The 13,453-nt window shown below is 42.2% G+C and overlaps 2 protein-coding genes, 1 long non-coding RNA gene and 1 other non-coding gene across 4 annotated transcripts; 1 reads left to right on the forward strand and 3 right to left on the reverse strand.

Annotated features, from left to right (window-relative positions):
• Positions 1 to 255: 255 nt before the first annotated feature.
• kri1 (KRI1 homolog) lies at positions 256 to 7,296 on the reverse strand. The gene is made up of 19 exons (XM_048990493.1): positions 7,076 to 7,296; positions 6,523 to 6,602; positions 6,250 to 6,355; positions 5,955 to 6,051; positions 5,795 to 5,852; positions 5,636 to 5,685; positions 5,362 to 5,458; positions 4,701 to 4,778; positions 4,491 to 4,594; positions 4,199 to 4,331; positions 4,022 to 4,117; positions 3,740 to 3,910; positions 3,453 to 3,525; positions 3,187 to 3,299; positions 2,852 to 3,032; positions 2,032 to 2,162; positions 1,522 to 1,586; positions 1,339 to 1,434; positions 256 to 1,250 (listed from the first exon to the last, which is right to left on the reverse strand). Exons 1-19 carry the CDS (start codon positions 7,158 to 7,160, stop codon positions 755 to 757), a joined length of 2,310 nt encoding a protein of 769 aa, XP_048846450.1. The 5' UTR covers positions 7,161 to 7,296; the 3' UTR covers positions 256 to 754.
• LOC125718541 (Z30 small nucleolar RNA) lies at positions 1,881 to 1,973 on the reverse strand. Its single transcript, XR_007384843.1, has one exon. It is a non-coding gene; the product is annotated as a Z30 small nucleolar RNA (small nucleolar RNA).
• Positions 7,297 to 7,373: 77 nt separating the features above from the next.
• LOC125717495 (cyclin-dependent kinase 4 inhibitor D-like) lies at positions 7,374 to 9,653 on the reverse strand. The gene is made up of 2 exons (XM_048990497.1): positions 9,023 to 9,653; positions 7,374 to 8,707 (listed from the first exon to the last, which is right to left on the reverse strand). The coding sequence occupies exons 1-2, from the start codon at positions 9,161 to 9,163 to the stop codon at positions 8,348 to 8,350; spliced, it is 501 nt and encodes a 166-aa protein (XP_048846454.1). The 5' UTR covers positions 9,164 to 9,653; the 3' UTR covers positions 7,374 to 8,347.
• LOC125717496 (uncharacterized) lies at positions 9,014 to 13,426 on the forward strand. The gene is made up of 3 exons (XR_007384550.1): positions 9,014 to 9,152; positions 12,072 to 12,166; positions 12,434 to 13,426. It is a non-coding gene; the product is annotated as an uncharacterized LOC125717496 (long non-coding RNA).
• Positions 13,427 to 13,453: the final 27 nt, after the last annotated feature.

Here is a 13,453-nt window from a genome sequence, read left to right on the forward strand (position 1 = left end):
AGAAAGCAGACTTGGCCCTTCCCTGGATCAGGGAATTAGAACCTGTAACCTTCTGATCACAGTCACGACATCCTAACTGCCAGAGTGGATACAAGAGCCGGGCCTGGGACACCTTATGGCAGCAATCCCAGCACGGTGCTGTCTGTTGTGCCATTAAGTGACAGAGCAGCGAAGTAATCAGCATTGCAAAGGGGTATAATATAACTTACTTTGTAGATCTCCTTTGAATACAAGTTAAATGCATCACGTCAAATCTAAGATTTTTTAAAAATTTTATTTAATGCTGTACATTCCCAGTAATAAAATACTAATACAGAACCATTATATCATTATATGGGATCATCAAATATTTTCTTGAATTATCATAGAATTTAATAAAGACAACATGCCAACTACAAAAATGTAACAAATATTAACAAAATGCTTATTGTTCGACGTGTCCTTTAAAGTCACCCATTTAGAGCCAAGCAAGGCTACATGACAAGAATAAACCTGTAAACCTTGAGGGTGAAAAACTTCGTTCTATCATTGACAGAACACAGGAATTAAGAAAAACCCTTTTGACTAAATGTAGAGCACTTCTGCTTTGATATAGCTGAATTGTGTACTGGGGTTAGGGCTTCGGGGGAGAAGTTCTTATGTTCTTCATATAATGAAAGAAGAATGAAGCTCATTGGGAGACAGACTGATGGCTTGACCCCCCCCCCTCAGGAGGGCAGGCAAAAAAAAAACAGCAATCCAGCCACCCAGACATTCATTCCTTATGTTTTTCCATCTTTTTGCCCTCAGCTTTTCGCTTTTGTCTGCTGAGCTGCTTGTATCTCAGCCTTTTGGGGTTTAGCCCATAGGCCTTAAGTCTCTGCCCACTGAACTCCTTGCCACCCACCTTCACCCTGAAGGACCCCAACAACAGGCGTCCACCCGGGTGCCTGTGCTTCTTCTTGAGCCATTGTGGCTTCTCAGCAGAGTGCCCTGGTTTAATCTCACTAGCACCCTCAGTACTCTCCTCCATTTTCGTCTTCTTCTTAGGTACCAGGAACTCGTCCCCTTCACTGTCTTCACCTCCTGTGTCTATCAGTGTTTTGAGAACATCTCCTTCAGCTTGGACTGCCACTGGCTCCTGAACAGGCGTGGCGTCCTCCTTGCTGATATCCTCCTCCTCCCTTGCGCCATCCGCCTTCCTCAGCCGATCTCTCCTCTTCTTCCCCACCTTAGCTTTTCCCTTCAGTTGTTCCTCAGCTTCATTCTCACTGTTAAAAAGTTTGCAGATATAAGCTCAATGCAACATTAAAATATAATACAGTCAGTACTGTAATAAATTCTCTGTTTTATACATACTCCTTGAAAAGGGAGCTCAAGATATCCTTCTTCTTCTTGTCATTCTGGGCCTTGATCTTGTAGTTTTTCACATCACAGAGCTCCTCCCTTTCGGACCTGAGGCAGGGAAAGGGAAACGTGTCAGTGCCTTTCTGCTGCACCTGAAGCCCTCGGGCTGAGGCTGAACCACAGAACTGCCGCCACCTGAACATGCACGTCTTCTTCAGCGAACACCAGCGATTCAGCTCCTTGTCGTCAGAACCCAGGACCTGCAGAGCAGAGGGAGGGCGGGGTATTTTAAATAAAGGACATGAGACAGTGAAATGAAGAGTTTAGATTTGTAACCTGAAGACCTACTGTCTTCCTGAAGACCTACCGTCATCCTGAAGACCTACCGTCATCCTGAAGACCTACCGTCTTCCCCTACATCTATCTTGGTGCACTTGCAAGTCGTTACATTTATCAGTAGTAAAATTATTAGAAGCTTGCAGTTTGTAAATACCAAGTCAACACACAATGGGAATGTAATCAGCTGCAGATGAGCTAATTTATGTGCAGAATGTCGGCTCAGAGAGAAGATTACAGTCTTCAGGTCCTGGTCAAAGCCTATAAGTGGGCAATACCAGGTCAGACTATACTTCCGCTCATCAGTGCTACAGCGCTGCACAGTGATCTGCCTTCACTCCCTGCAAGGTCCTAAAGCATCGGTCTCACCTCCTCTGTGGTCAGGCCAAAGTCGTTTGGGATGACCTGCCGGTAGCGAAACCTGCAGGGCAGGTCATCAATGATGTCTTCATAGTCCAGTTGGTAATACTCGTCTAAGTACTGCTCAAAAGTCTTCTCCTCTACAACCCAAAGCTCAAGCATTATGATGTGCAAACAGGTATGACAGTATGATACTAGAGGTCATCATACATTCAAGCAAGTCTATGAAATATTAAATCCAACCCCTGACCACTACTTGATAGATTGGCCACATGTACGCAAGCTTATGGGAGTTCTACTTATGCAAAAAATGTTCTGAGGGCAGAACAAAAAATGTTTGGTTCAGAGATTGGTGTCTTAAATGTCTTAGTCCTGCCTCCTCTAGTTGCTTGGACCCACCTCCTCTATAATCTGATTGGTTCTCTCTCTGAACCAATCATGTTTGTTTCTGCCCTCAGAACATTTTTGTGTTTGTGTGGAAACATCTATTACATACGACTCCCACAAGCCGTATGTAACCGACTAGCAATGGATATGGCCTTCGTGACAGAGTATCTATTTCTGGCAGTGATCCGTAGCCCAAGTAATTCCACTCAAAGTGGCTTTCAAAGTCATACCTCCCATTCCAACATCTCTAATTGTCTAAAATAATTCTGAACACCAGACGTTTACAGATGGCATTCTGCGATGTGCTCTTCTCATGGTCAGTTCTGCTTGCTATGGAAGCTACACCTAATTAGTTCTTTGAATCTGATGGAGGGTTGTTGAGTTTCCCCTTCATGGTGCATCTCCTAGATCATATGGGAGCTCCACAGGCCGGCAGACTTACGGGGGTCGAAGACGGGCTTGCTCTGCGTGAGGATGCTGCCAAAGTGAGATTTCTTCTTCTTCTTCCCCATCAAGGGGGCGTCTGCCTTGGTCATCTGACTTCTCTTGCTCTCTGCCTTCTCTTTTTTCCGTTTCTTCTTCTTGGAAGCCGACTGCTGGCTGGGGTCATAGTCCGCGTCCATCTGTGTAAGGTGTAAGGTCACGGTAAGTCGCCTGCATGCAATCTGACAGGCAATAGTTCTTAATCGAAATAATATCAAAATCCCACTTCTACGGGGAGGGAAGCAGCGATGTACAGATATTAAAAATGCAAGCTGGGCAAACGGAGAATCTTACGACAAAGTCTGTGTCTTCACAGTGAGGTTGGTAACCCTCAGCTCCCTCTTCATCTCCCTCTTCATCCTCTACTTCACCCCTTTCCCCTGTCCAGGTATCCCAGTTCCAGTGCTCTGAGGTGGTTACAGGAGAATGGTAAGAGCGTCATCCTGCCCCCCCCCCACACACACACACACATGCATACAAGCACTTTATACATACACATAGACACACACACACGCACATCACTTTGTACTTTTCAGTTTTACACGTTCTGCATTACTTACCATCCATATCTTCTTCCTCAAACTCAGGTTTTATCTCCTCTTCTACATCATAATACTCCTCGCCAAAGAATTTCTGTGCAAAAGGAGAGAGAACAAAAGAACAGCAGCTGAAGACGAGGTTTGCTCTCCTTCTGATCCAGCATTCACCAGTTATACTTATCAAGAGGCTTTATACCCATCATGTATTAAACAGAGTAACAGCAATAGTTATATTCTTTAGGGCAAAGCACAGGAGGCTGAGAGCTCGCCTTGGCCACCACCCGTCCGCCTCCCCCCGCGTCTCCCACCTGCATGAGCTGATCGTGCTGCTCGGGGTTGAAATCGCCCTCCAGGTCCGTCTGACTGAAGGCCAGCTGCGCATTTCCCGTCAGCTCCTGCAGCTTGCGCAGCTTCTCCATGATCTCGTTCCGCTTCAGATTCTTCAGCTGCTTCAGCTGCTCCCGCTTCTGCTCTTTCTCCTGCGGCGCCGTAGAGAGACCGAGGTCAGAAAACCGGCACTGGACACGAATACGAAGACCAGCACACTGACAGGCAGACGCGCGAGTTACTTAATGGGATGAGTATCTCACCTTCTTCTTCCTCTCCTTCACCTCCTCCCTCTTGTGTTTTCTCCTCTCATCCTTGCTGCGGACAGAAGTGGCGATAACACGGGGGTACGTCTTGATCTGGGTAGGGGACACAGAGGCAAATCATTAAGTTACCTGCACATCCCACCCTGTACCACTAGGGGGCGGTAGGTGGCTCACTTCTTGGGCATCCGGCTCTTCGAAGCGGAAGTTGTAGCGCCTCTCGAAGTCCTCCTGCCGCTCCAGGAAAGAGTCGCCTTCCTCCGCCGAGTCCTCCACCTCGTCCTGCACCACCTCGTCATACGTGGGGATCCTGCAGGTTTACAGGGACAGGCAGCTTAAATACATGCTGAAGCGATGATGTATTTTGAATATAAATACCAATAACGCTCCAGCTAAATATTTCCTTGAGCAGAATCCTACTGTGACCAAAATTTTTGCCCGATTGTATGCAGGAACAAGTTTAGCTTACTGCTCCTCATCTTCCTCCAGGTAGCCCTTATGGAGGATGTAGTCTCGCAAGAACTTTTCCTTCTCATCCAGCTCGGGGTCATTCCAGTACTCCTTCAGGTATTTCTGTCTCAACACCAAAGCCCCATGGTGAAATCAGTCATCGGCCTCTTTAAAACCCCAACCAGTCCCCTCAAAGGCTCCCCTCCCCAATACACAGCAGATGACTCACCATGTCCTGCACCTCCTCAGCCGCCTCCAGCTCTGCCTGTCCCTTCAGCCACTCCACATAATCCGCCTCCTCTTTATCCTACAAGTTGTTTCCGCACAAACCCAAACCCAATAACATCACATTAAAAAAAGATCAACAAGCAAATAAGCAAACTCGCACACTACTAGTCAAAAGTTCTGCACAAGCTGAGACTTTCTACATTTGCATGTTCCTCACTTAACATTTACTAAAACACACTCAATATTCTTACTGCTAACAAATAAATTTACAATATATTCATCTTTTGAGTACCTTTATTAGCAAGATAATGTCATATCTTTCATTCATCAAAGCAGCCTCCATTACCAGCATTTGAGACCTTCTTTCTACAAGGGACATTACATACTGCTCTGTTTCATGGGGTGAAACAGCCTACAATTTAACTCCGCCATCACCACACAGCCAGTTAGCAGGATGTCACACATGCACTGCGACGTACTCTTTCCACGTTGACTGATATTTTCATTTATAGTTGTTCACTCAACCTTCGAAGAATAAAACATCTGCAGTTTGTAAAATGAGACCTGTGGCGGGCAAAAAATTGACTGGTACTGTGTACAAAGCGTAACCCTATCTAGGACCGGTTCTGACATTCAGTGGACAGAACCCGCTTGTCCCTCACCTTTTCTTCTTGAGTTTTGTTCCTCCGCATCAAGAGCTGCGAGCATCCTTCCCCTTCGCTGCTGTCCTCATCACTGTCATGAATCAACTTCCGGAAGCTTTGGTGTGAGGGGGCAAAAAAAAAATAATATGATAACGGAGTGAGAAAGACAATGGTTACTGCCATCGGTAAGTGCCACAAACATTCCCTGGATCTCGTGCATTGTTCTCCGTGGTCATCTCTACAAAAACACAATACCTTTACAATATTTTAAGAACTGATGTCTAAATCTCACCTTTCCTTCAACTCCCTCTGCTCCTGGATGTAACTGGGTGAAGCAGCTCTCTGTTGCAGAAGCACAAACAGCCGGTAATCCTCTTTATGAAAAAAAGTGTCTTGTACAACATCATCAGTCGCAGTTAATTTTATTAGTGGTGGAAGAGTACTGTAATACCTCCATCCTCTTTGAGACCTCTTCTTCGTCACTCTCGTCGTCGTCATCCTCATATTTACTGAAAATACGTGAATGGGTAAAAAACGTGGAGGTGTGACTATGAAAAACATGTGCCGTTCCAATTGAATGATGTGACCCAGATGCAGAAGCATTCGCTCACCCCCCCTTCTCCAAGATGACTTTGCGTTCGTAATCCTTAAGGAACATCGGCTTCTCACTCCTCTTCGATGTTGATGGCTGGGGGACAGCAGAGGAATCTGAATCGGGAAAAAAGAATGACACACGTTTATCTAAACTTAATAGAAATGCTTCCAGTTGTACTTGAGGGCAGTTGGATGGCCCACAGATCCTTATATTACATGCGAAATTGATGGGTCCACCTGACAGGAAGCTTTAAATACCAAAATTTCAGTTGGGTAACCAATCATTATAACAGTGATGATGATTCTAACTACCTTCTGATGTATAAAATGCAACATCCTGTTGATAAATCTTGGGGTCCTTCTTTTTCAGCAAAGAGAGGGTTCTGTAAAAATCCTTTTCAATGTTGCGGTCAAGTTCCTGCAATAAGAGGTATGTATGAACCTACACGCCATCAACTGATTAGAAAGACTGGTTGTAAAAAGTAATACGCCAACAATTTCATATTTGTAAATTTAACCATATCACTACCAATCACAGCCGCAGAATATGATAAGTAACATGTATAAACAATTAGAATGACAAACCACTTCGCTGTCGTCATCAGAATCGGACTCGGAAGAATCGGATTGGCCGTCATCCTCCTGATCTCCATAGCGATCTTTCACTTCAATATATTTAAATAAAATATTGCAACATTATCATTACGTGATGGTGACATTATGGAGGAATGGTTTAAAACTAAACACTGAAAGGTTCACAAAGGGAAAAAATTATAGGTAAACATCTGGCACCAGAACTACAAATATGGTGAAATCTCACGTGCGCCTTCTATCTGACAATAAAAAGGCGAAGAAACTCGTGGCTTAGCTGTCTGAAATTTGTGCTGGATCTTGACAGATTCGTTTATTAAATTCTAAAGAATGTAGATAATCGGAGCTAAAAATTAAGAGTCACAAATCGAAATCGTACACAGAATGTGTTGTTGCAGTATTATATCGATACAAGCTTCTCGTGAATATGTCTTATTTTTATGAGAAACAAAATGCCCCAAATCTACGTATCTATCGTGTTTAAGTAAAATACAAAAAAACATACGGCTGCGACGTTAGCGAGGACGCTTAGACTGCACACACTTACACCGCTGCAACTCCTCTTTCTGCCGGTAACGTTCGTACTTCTGCGCGAACTTCTCATTTATCTTTAACTCCGCTTCTCCCGGCATACTTTGACTGCAGCTGCTACTTCTAATATTTGATAGCAAGGCGAATTTACAGAACTAAAACAGTAAACTCAACCCACATGGAAACAACTACACCACGTGTCCACGGCGTCTGGGGTTAAAGGTCAGAGGTTAGAGAGTTACCGGAGCCGGGAGTTTGGTTGTGAGTAAACTGAGAAAGGGCTCACAATTCTGAATATGAGAGATTTCCAGAAGTCATGAAAGCTGATAATTTAGTTTATAAAATACATAAAAGATGTAACAGACACCATTTTGTAGAACCACTGTAGGTCCTTGTTTGGTTTCCACCTTGTGGTCAAAGTGAGAACTGCAGGAGACAAGCAAATAATGATGAAGTTAAAATGATTAATTTTGCAACAACAATCGTAATTAGTGGTTTAGATTCATTTGTCGGTATTCAGGAGCTATCGCCTATAACATTTAGCATTCTACTCTTAAAGCAATTTTTTAAAAAGCAGTAGTCGGATTGTCTTCCCTAGGCAATTTTTACATCTTTACACCCCAGCACTATTATTTTGTATTAGCAGACTAATGTTTAAAAAGTAAAACTATGCGAATCATTTGTCAGTTTGTACATAATACCGTTTTGTTTGTGTATATAATTTTATATAGCTGTTACATAACGTACATTATGGACCGGGTTCAGATCATTTATTACATTCTCATGGTATCTTTAAACAACCGATGGGATATTTGCAGGGCTATTTCAATTCAAACCACATAGCTACACACAAGGCCAAAAACTGGAAGTTTTAAAAGTTGTTAGGTAAATAATTCGTTTTTCACAAAGCTTAAAATAAACACTTTACAAGGATCCAACTATAACATTTATCATACAAAACTTATAAATACGTAGTTTAACAAATATACATCGATTAATAAATAATTCAAATAAATAATTAGGCATTACAATAAAGTAAAAAATCACATTTTCTATGAATCACACATCTTAAAGGCAAATATTTCATTTCAAAAACATGGCAATGAAAATAGATATATTAAAACGAGTTAAAACCAATACATTTGTAATGGATATTAATCATAACAATATCTAATCAGTAGCTTTCCGCTTTATTGACTTTTTAAAATGACATTGTGACGTTTATTTTGCCTTTAAACACATTTTAAAGTGTGTGTGGCACAAATGGCTGACCAATATGTCAGGGGAACTAGGTCAGCCTGGAGTCCAAATGACGCTCCAGTATCGCCACCACATCCGGAGATCGAGCCCGTGCCAGGTCCAGCGCCGTGTTGCCGCTGTGGTCACGGTGGCCCAGGTCCGAACGCGGGGCTAAGAAATCCACGGCGGCCGTGTGACCCTCCCGGATGGCGACGTGGATGGGCAGCGCGCCGCTGTGGTCGGGCACATTGACTGAGGCCCCGAATTGCACCAGAACACTCAAAGTGTCAGTGAAGCCGGTCCGAGCGGCGTCGTGCGCCGGGGTGATGCCCTGCTGGTCCTGCACGGTGGCGTTGGCGCCATGCTCAAGCAGAAGCTGAGCCACACTCCTACTGCCCATCATCATCACCTGCTCTCCAAAGGAAAGCAGAACATGAACTTAAATCTTCGCACTTTCAATACGAACCTACTGGTGCATTGCTTTTTTAACTAAAAATGCGGTAACCTTTATGCAAAGGGATAATTCAATGAACACATGCAGAAAATACGTCATACAATTTGTTTACACTATGCCATTTGTTTACTTGCCTGCACTTTGCCTTGTTTTGTACTACATATTGGTTAATCTGCAGTTTACGACCTTTACTGCTGTACGCACTATTATTTACCCCTGGGATCAATAAAGTTAATCTTTTCTTATCAATTTATTCAGAGGCAGGTTTACCTGCAGAGCGGTTCTGCCGAATTCATTAACTGTATCAGGATGAACTCCATCTTCTTCCAGCATTCTTTTCACGGCAGTCACATCTCCCTTCGCCGCAGCAGACGTCAAATTATTGCCAGAATCCCCGTCGGTAAGGATCATGTCTAATGACTTCGTTGTCCCAAGAAAAATAAAAAATAAAGGTGCAAAAGCTAACTCACACTGTGGGCCAAAAACCCCGGTAAGGAAAATTGAAGTTTTAAGACTATCCCGTTTTCGCTTTGGAGCATCTTGGCAATTTAGTTGGTTGACGATTTTATGGAATATTACGCGTCTTAGATGAAGTCTTCGCAGTTTTACGGAACTCAGCCACAAAGTAACTTATATTAGCTGAATGAGCGCCGGCGATAAACCGCTTACAAAAACCGTAAACACGACCGCCGGGACAGGTTTTTCAGTTCCTGCGCTTCAACCACTAGTGTCGAATTCCTGTTAAGTCCTAGCTGTTCTGTATAGATATTTCTTAAAGCCAAACAGAACATAAATGTAATTTTCTCGCTTAGAGGACTGACTTTTTTTTTTTAAAAAAAGTTTAATTTGCGCGCTGAGAAACCAGTTAGGGGTTAAACCCAATCATTATCTTAAAAAGAGACAAGAGGAAGTTCTCCACCAATCGGATCGAGTATTTCCCCATGGGGGCGGAGACAGTGTGGCGTGTGGCGGTGATGACTATACGAGTCCACCAATGAGATTTAGGTAAGCGAAGGCGGGCTATTTGACGAACCCTCTGTTTAAAGAACAGTTCATTCATTTCCCTTCACGGTAGTAGTGACAAATGTCAAAATAACACGGGAAGGCGGAACACCGTGTCCTTGCACATTTGCTTATCTGTCTGGCATATTACATGCTGTGCTGTTATATGATAAGCGTATGATTCGTAAATAACACATAGTAAAGGTTTTATTTTTAGTTTCCTGGCAGTCGTCTGTCACACGTTAACCACATCGAGTGATTGAAATGTGACTGAATAATTTAACTGGCTATAGCGTGTTCTGTATAATAGGCAAAATGCAAGGTTTAGTGCGGTATGTGGTTTTTCAGATAACTTGCAGTCATTGCATCATTTGCAGAAAAGAGTTCTTAAAATTATCTGAATTTACACGTCAATTTTTGCTTAAATGTGAACTGGATCGTCATCTAAGCTTTAGACTTATTGTGGCCCATTCCTTCAAAGAAAACTATTTTAGCTCGTGTATTTTTTTTTAAATAACATTGTGACTAAATTTCTCTAATTTTTTAACTATCTGCTTAACGTGAAATTTTTTGATTAAATCATACTACCCTTGAACAGAATTACTTGAGAATGAGAGCACTGCTCATTTTCCAGCCTCCCTTTACCTGTGAGTCAGGTGTGAAGTCTCTGTGGCCAATCATAATCAATCATTATTAAACTAACTACCCGGGAGAACTGAAAACGAAGCCGGGATTTGGAATTGAAGACCAGATTTGAAGAGCCCAGCTGTAGATGACCGATGTAATTGTTTTTTCCAAACCCAACCACTAGGGGACAGTGTACGTTCATTTGGCATTCTGTTTGTACAAAAGACTTAATGTGATTTTATTATTTTAATTTCGAAATTACTTGCCATACTCTAATTATGATAAAGGAGTGAATGTTCAGTTACGGAGAGTCTTGAAATGCTCTGAAGCATCAGCAGAGGCATCTCCTGTAGCTAATTGGTCACTGCCCCCTCCTCCCCCCACCACCCACATTTGTCATTGGTCCGTTGATCCAAGTGGAACCTGTTTCTCATTGGAGTCTTTCTACAACATGTATTTGCGGGTATATCTAACAAGAATTTTTAATTAATTTAAGTTTTATCCATTTGCAAAACTGAGAAATGTTGCTTTCCTGTATTGGGAGGATGGATTTAGCTATATTAAGGTGAAATTACTGTAATTTCTTTGTGACTGTGTAACAGTTTATCAGCTTTCCTGTCCTCTCCTGACATCCAGGCTGTATTTGTTACTCATTACCATAGTTAATCCACTGTCTATGTGAGTAGCAAGCTGGGCGGTTCAGTGTCACAATGTAGTCATTCCATAAAGTGTCACTTATCAAGACCCCACCCTGTCATTTATATATACATAGTGGTGTGATAGTTAGACTCCACCCTCTTCTCATGACACCAGCCAATGAGAAGTCTCAGAATTAGACCAGGCAGATTGGGTATGCGCTCATATGTATAGTATTTTTGTTTGACTTAAGTGTTTTCCTACAGTGTCTTATCAGCAAGAAAATATTTTTTTTGGTAAAGCCTAGCATACATTGGCCTAGCTTTGAATTTGAAATGAATAAAAATTTTCATTTCAGTCACACACACATAAACATGTATACATCCATCCATCCATTTTCCAAACCGCTTATCCTACTGGGTCACGGGGGGTCCGGAGCCTATCCCAGAAGCAATGGACACGAGGCAGGGAACAACCCTGGATGGGGGGCCAGCCCATCGCAGACATGCATACATATTGACTGATAAAAGGTGTAGGTTGAAGCTTTATCTTATTATACTTACCCTTTTTACACAACCTTTTCTAAGACTTTCAAAAATAAACGTGGTTTCCAACAGCAGGATTAACTCAACACAAGTGATTTGCAGTGATGTTTGTAGATTATCAAAAGTTCCTGATTGTTCTTTAATTTGAAAACTTATACATAAGCAGATTTAACAAAGACTATATTTAAAATGTCTGATGCAACTTTGCAACTGAATTGTAACTGAGTACTGAAATGGTAGGACTTCACACAATAAAACGCCCGTACTAGATTTATAGCAAACAAAGTGAATGCATTTGATAACACTTCTCCATTAATAGTTTTTGCTTGTCTATGTGTAATTCATCATGATAGGATTATATGAAAATTATATTTCTTTAGCCGGAATTTCGGTGTGAAACAATGTATATATTTTCAATGCATGCAATGAACTGCTGTTCTGCTGCACAGAACCAGTGGTGATTCAGTTAATATTTGAAAAGGCCTTTTTCCGAATGATTAACTTCAAAGGCTCGAGCCAAATGCAGGAAACACGGGGTGTTTTTCTGACGTGTGACCAGCTGGGATGCCAATCGCCTTCAGAGGAATCGGCAGGGACTTTCCTGGTAATTTCTGCAGCTCATTGGACGGCTTATCTTCAGTTTTACACCTGTAAACAGCTCTTCTTACAGCACTTTATGATTTCTGCCTACATTTGCCTTGTAAATCCAGTCATAAACATACTCCTACATTTCAGAACTCCATTCTTCGTTGTTGGTCAGGCCCAGAACACAGGAAAGTCTTACAGGCTCAAACATACAAAGGATCTACTAGGTATATTAATGATGCTGAAGCGAAAATGGGTGAATGATTGACTTTCCTTTTCATTTCAGTAGTATGATTGCAGTGGGGTGACTGAAAACAACTAAAACTGGCTGAGAAGAACAGGATGGATGTCTGGATCTACAGCAGAGCACAATGTGTCCTGATTCTGACCAAATATAAAAACACCAAACTAGTGCCTTGTGATGCCAACCTAGACTCACACAGGCAATTCTAAGTCAGTTTTGTTTTGATATTCGTTGATCAAGTCGTATGAGCAGTAACGCTCGGGGGCGGATTGTGGGTGTATGAAAAGACTCGTAAGTCTCCGTGTCCCTCCCCTTACTGGAATTAAATCTGGGGCTTTGGCCTGGAGGAGGTGGGCGTCAGGTGACCACAGAGTCACATGGACGGCTGACCGGCACGGTCTAAGTCCATCGTGAGTCTTTCAGTCCACGTGCTCGATTGTAAAGCTATCATGCGGATTATTTCTCACCAAGTACTGTCGAGAAACACATAAATCATACCACCATTGTGACGCCATCACCTGAAGTTCCCCGAGGCCCTATTACTGACTGAAAATTAAATAAACTTTCAAATTAAAAATACTGGCCAAAAAGGATAGTGTTACAGTAGATCTTGGCTTGGCTTATAAAAATGTTCAGAATATGTAACTTGAGAATATGTCATTTGAGAGAGAACATTATATGCATTCCGGGAAATAGTAAAACATTAATCTAGCATATATAGATGTCACCTGGCCCAGAATAATGTCAATGATCCTCATTGAAAGCCTACTGATGACACATTTGGATCAATCAGTAAACTTTACCTCTCTGTGCAAACAATGACTGTGGGAATCAGGCAGAGATGAAACCCTCGATGCTCCTCTTCTGATCTATCACTGCAGCCAGGGGCAATATGGTTGCCAAAATACTTTCAACTGATACTTTTCAATTAAAAAGACTATTTGAGTTATACATCTCATTCAAGCTAATATTAAAAAACAATCATAATGCATTATGTCTATTAACTGAACACGTTCCTTTTGAGGTTTATTGTATTGAAAAGTGGGTGAGTATCTGATGCAT

This window comes from Brienomyrus brachyistius, chromosome 22, assembly GCF_023856365.1.
Source record: "Brienomyrus brachyistius isolate T26 chromosome 22, BBRACH_0.4, whole genome shotgun sequence".
NCBI lineage: Eukaryota > Metazoa > Chordata > Actinopteri > Osteoglossiformes > Mormyridae > Brienomyrus > Brienomyrus brachyistius.